General features: G+C 36.4%; 1 protein-coding gene and 1 non-coding gene across 2 annotated transcripts; both read left to right on the top strand.

The window, feature by feature from the left end:
* Positions 1-248: 248 nt before the first annotated feature.
* Trnat-ugu (transfer RNA threonine (anticodon UGU)) lies at positions 249-321 on the top strand. Its single transcript has one exon. It is a non-coding gene; the product is annotated as a tRNA-Thr (tRNA).
* A 481-nt stretch (positions 322-802) lies between these two features.
* Positions 803-2,436, top strand: LOC142358549 (uncharacterized). Its single transcript, XM_075409940.1, has 2 exons — positions 803-1,376; positions 1,799-2,436. The coding sequence occupies exons 1-2, from the start codon at positions 968-970 to the stop codon at positions 2,083-2,085; spliced, it is 696 nt and encodes a 231-aa protein (XP_075266055.1). The 5' UTR covers positions 803-967; the 3' UTR covers positions 2,086-2,436.
* The last annotated feature ends 2,719 nt before the right edge of the window (positions 2,437-5,155 follow it).

Here is a 5,155-nt window from a genome sequence, read left to right as displayed (position 1 = left end):
GTATTTTGGTTGTCGGCTAAACGCCCTGTCGGCCAACACGGCTGCCACCTCTTGTAGTTGTACGCTGTGCTGTAATTAAAAGTATGTATTAAAAGTATGAATTAGTTTGAATGTAATTTAATGAATGTACAGAGCAAGTGTTTGTTTAATAATAGAGATATTGTTTGTTAGACACATAACTAGCTATACAACGAAATTGCTTCTTTGCTCGTTCACTTTATGTAGCCTTAGTCAACCCGTTAGTACAAGGCCTCGTAGCATAGTGGTTAATGCGCTGGTCTTGTAAACCAGAGATCGGTGGTTCAAATCCGCCCGGGGCCTACATTTTCGCTCAACAACAGCTAATTTTTCCACTCCTGACTATCCAAATATTTAGTCGTATAATGATCGAGGTTTACAGATCGAGGAACAGAATCGTTTTATTTTTACTGCCCCGTCCTAGAAGATAACCAGTATCTTTGCAGATGCCCCCCCCCCCCCCCCCCAAGGAGTGATCGAAAAACTTGTCTTTATCATATTTAACTAGTCTTTATTCATGCCTCTTTTCTGTTATTGCCCCCCCCCCCCCCCCCAGCCTTATATAGCCATTCTATTTGCACCCCCCAAATATGTACTTCTTGGTCCTTAGAGACCTTATTTTAGTCATAATAAATTGCCGGTACCGGTAGACGAATGGATGAATTTTTGCTTCCGGTTGTCAAAAAAATTAGTGCCATAATTAACAGAAAAGAGCCCTTAATGGCATAGCTAGGAGAGGGGTCTATAATGAAAAATACCTCAAAAATAGCCGAAAAGGGGGTACACGCGACCCTAATAATTTTCCCCAAAATATAATTTATCATTTTGATCATTTCCAGAACAATACGGCCCCTGTCTTCACTGCAGCGCAGGTGTCGATGCCACCGGGAACCCAATTGGAGGGTTAGAGCCAGAAAACACAATAGACGAGTCAAATCTGTGCAGAGAAATGAACGACAATGAAACAGGCGACCAATCAGGAACAAACACCAATAAAAACAAACAAATACCATGCACGTGCCCCAACAAAAACGGAGGGGGTGTATTATTGCCCACTGGGGGAGGGGGGTCCATTAGATGCCCTCCAAACATGTTCCCCACTATGGGTCTTGGAGGTCACACAGTCGCGCCCGGGGGTGTCATAATATCGCGGGTTCACCCCATGCAACCGCAACAGCGAAGTGTGATTGGTGTGGCGACCAATGGGTCGTACCTGAAGCCAGCGGGGGGTCACAGTGGTGGGGGTTGTGGGTCTGTTGCTTCCAGTGCTGTGGGTAGCAGTGGCTGTTCTTCTGTGGGGGGAGGGGCAGGGGGTGACAGTAGTCATGATATCAACGGGTTTCTTGCCACCACGAATGGTCAGTTTGTATTCTTTTGTTTTTTGTCAACAAAGGGGGCCTTTCCCATTTTGGCCCTTTTCCGAAATTGATTGCTAACAGAGTAATTGATTATGCCGACATTTTACTCGTTCTAAAATCAACAACTTTTTAAAGCAGCTGAACGTCAAAAACAATTTGATTTAGAATCTAATTAGAAATCTAAAATAGGACAGACCAAACAAACCTTATTTAATACATTGCTGGAGAGAACTTTTTTATTTTTAAAATTTTTTTAATGCTTTAAAGCATTAAAAAATTTTAAAAATAAAAAAGTTCTCTCAAGCAATGTATTAAATAAGGTTTGTTTGGTCTGTCCTATTTTAGAATCTATTTTTAGAGTCTATAAGAAACAAATAATTTTAGAGTCTCGAAGGTTTTTTCCCAATTCTGTCTTTTTTCAGACACGAGGGTACCCCTGATGTACTACGCAAACATTTCAAACCAGCCACAACAAAATGCCACCACAATACACCCCCAGATAAACATCAATAAACAACAGAAACAACCCCAGGGTCAACCCACAGCAGCGTCAACCACAACAACCGACACCGGAAAACTCATCAAGTCACATCCGGGAGGTCAACCGGGGACCGAATTCGAAATGACGAACATTTTAAACAATCATCACAACCATCAAAAGTCATCAACTGGCTCTATACTTCCGGTTCCAACATACGACATCGCCTGAACTACGGAGGCAAATAAACAAACAAAGTTTGCAAAAAATCAATCAAAACAAAACTTCAGACACTAATTTGACCAATTACCGAATAGAACTCATTTTTTTCTTTGGTAGTTTCGCCAGTTGACATTAAACAATTCGAGCAATAAAGTTGAAGCAAAAGTTGAAGACGAAAGCAAAACTGAAATTAATTTTGCTATTGAATAACGACCGCTTAATAAAATATGAACCGGGTTGAGTTATTAACAAGGTGCATAAACTGAGATTAATAAGTGACCAATTCTATTTGTAGATTTATATTTACTTCCCAGTTTAATTATTTGAAGCTTTTTGCACAATTCAAATTTTAAAAATCTGTTTTCCAGAAAGATTTAATTGTTACAGGTAGCGCCCAGCGGGCATTAAGTGCTCTTAGAGCCTTTCAGCTCTGTTTCAGTTCAAACTGTTTTGGAGACAAACTTATACTTATGGTGTGAAGGGCGGTTCTTAGAGGTTGAAGACACCCCCCTCCCCACTGTTGACCCCCCCTCCTATTGCCCCACCCACCCCCCTCACCGCGCTAATGCCCCCATCCCAGTGATGCCCCCAATCAACTCCCAGTGACCCCCCTCCCGTGGCTAGCTACTGACGAACAACCGCTTGCTAAAAACGCAATTTTTTACTACTTTGCAATTTTTTCAAGCTTTTTGAAAATTTTTGATATTTTTTTTTGATTTTTATCAGCCCTAGGTGTCAAAGAACCTCCTCTAGGGTTCGACAAAAAGTTACTGCATTGTTTCTTGTTGTAATGGAATGGTTTTAACATTTTAATATCACGAATTTTAGCAACTTTTTGACAAAACGTGCAATTTTTTCAATTTTTTTGACATTTTTTTTCTTATTCAGGTCTTTCCAGATCAAGGGGCCAGGAAACATCCTAAAGGGTTTGATAATAGGTTACTGACAATTTTTTAATGGCAATGGAATAGTTTTCAACTTTTTAATGTTACAACTTTAGCAATTTTTTTAGCTTTTTTTTCAAGTTTGTTTGAAATTTTTTGTAGTTTTTTAGAATCTATCAGCCTCAAGAGCCAAGGAACCTCCTCTAGGGTTTGATAATAGGTTACTGAATAATTGCTAGATGAAATGGAACGTCTTGCAAGATTTTAACGTCACGAATTTTGGCATATTTTTGATATTTTTTGCAATTTTTTTCTTCAATTTTTTGACATTTATAGTCATTATTCAGATTTTTTGAGCCTCAAGGGTCAGAAATCCTCCGTTAGGGTTTAATAATAAGTTATTGGAAAATTTTTGTTGGCCATGAATTAATTTTCAACTTTTTATTATCACAAGTTTTTGCAATTAATTTTAAACAAAGCTTGCATTTTTTGTCTGTTTTAGGTTTCTCTGGCCTCAAGAGACACGGAATTTCTTCTAGGGTTTGATAATATTATATTGCAAAGTTTATAGATGTAATGGAATGTTCTTTAAAATTTTAATATCAGTAATTTATATTTTAATTTTTATTTTAATATGTTAATCCTGTTTTTCTTTTATGCAATTTTTCTCTTGGCCGATTTTTTGTCTGACCCATTTGACTTTCGTCTTCAGAAACGGGATATAGAGGTAGTGCCCTGAAGTCACTAAACCGTGGCTAGCTGTTGACGAAGCCAACCGCTCGCCGGTCGTTTGAGAACAATTCGCCCGACATCAGTCGGTTATGTTTTCAATTTTTTTTGGCTCAAAAATTTTAACCAAAGAGGTTGTTGTATTCATGGTGTCTAAACAAAAGTTTAAGAACCTAGAAATTTTTGGATTGCACTCTGATAATCAAATGTCTTTCTGCGAGTAGTGTATAATATGTGCTATGCAATTACCCTAAAATTTGCTAAAGAACACGTAATTTGCATGATTTTAAATTAAAAAAACAAAATGAGAAACTACCTAATCGACGCACTTCACATTTTATTTTTTGAAATCTAATATCACGCAAATTACACAATTATTTTTGAGTTTTCTAGAGCGTCTTTTTTAACAAACTTTTTAACAAAAATAAAAAGAAAGACTTACCAAATATCTACATTGAATAAATTGTGCGTGTAATGAGTTTTATCACAAATGAAATTTGTTTAAAATAAACGGTTCAATACTTGTTGTATCCAAACCAACAATGAAACTGAACATCAGAAATAATTTTTGATTGAATAAACAGTTCAAAACATCAGGGAAATTGTTTTCGCATATTTTGGATCTATGTCACAAGGAAATTGAACAAAATCAATTGTTTTCAACCAAACTCAATTGTACCAACAAAATCAAAATGAATGAATGAAACACCTCTGGTTCTCTCTTTCCTCTATGTATTACAGCAATTAGGACTAAGAGAAAAGTTCATTCAATTATTAGGAATGAGAAAATCAGCGTAACATGGAAAAAGAATTGAGTCAACAAACCTTAGTTTCGCAAACAATGGATTAGGAACAAATCTTAGATTATCAAAACATCTGAGTGACTATGAAGTTAATTTTTCAAGGTATTCACTGAAAAAAAGGTTATTCAAATTATGCTTAGCGAAACAAAAACGGGCAATCGGCCCTGAAATACTTTCTTGCCAGGTAGGTTTAGTGGAAAATTGGTTAATTGATACCCCTAGGGTTACTTAGGGTGGGATTATCACTTCAATATGAACTTCGCACCTGTGATAAGTTTGAAGATAAGATGTCTCTAAATTAAATCTAGATTATTCAGTAAATTATTGAATAATTGCACCTGAGTGTTCTTTGTTTCTACCAATCCATTTTCTGTTTTTCAATATGAGTTTGGTTTCGTTACAAAGACTATCAAAAAGTTTTAACCAACTTTCTAAAGATACAAAATGCATTCAAATGACAATGATTACAAAAGATTTTTAAAAGTTATAATTCATGAGAAAAGACTTTGTATGTCAATTTTTGCCTGAACATCAAATAAGCGAAGCTTAGACAAAATCTATCAGCAAAACTGCTCGGCAGATGAATAAACTACAAATTCTATTAGAATTAAACATTCAAGAATGAAAAACAGAAGAAATAGAGTGCAAGGAAAACTAAAATAA

This window comes from Convolutriloba macropyga, unplaced genomic scaffold (assembly GCF_964194025.1).
Source record: "Convolutriloba macropyga unplaced genomic scaffold, txConMacr16.3 SCAFFOLD_3298, whole genome shotgun sequence".
In the NCBI taxonomy this organism is placed as follows: domain Eukaryota; kingdom Metazoa; phylum Xenacoelomorpha; order Acoela; family Convolutidae; genus Convolutriloba; species Convolutriloba macropyga.
Note: the sequence above shows the minus strand (reverse complement) of the source record. Positions and strands in the feature narration are given on the sequence as shown.

Excerpts from the sequence above, each read along its gene's own strand:
- LOC142358549 (XM_075409940.1), top strand. The coding sequence starts at position 968 with ATGAACGACAATGAAACAGGCGACCAATCAGGAACAAACACCAATAAA. Across the intron at positions 1,377-1,798 it reads GTTTCTTGCCACCACGAATG|ACACGAGGGTACCCCTGATG; the intron begins GTCAGTTTGTAT and ends GTCTTTTTTCAG.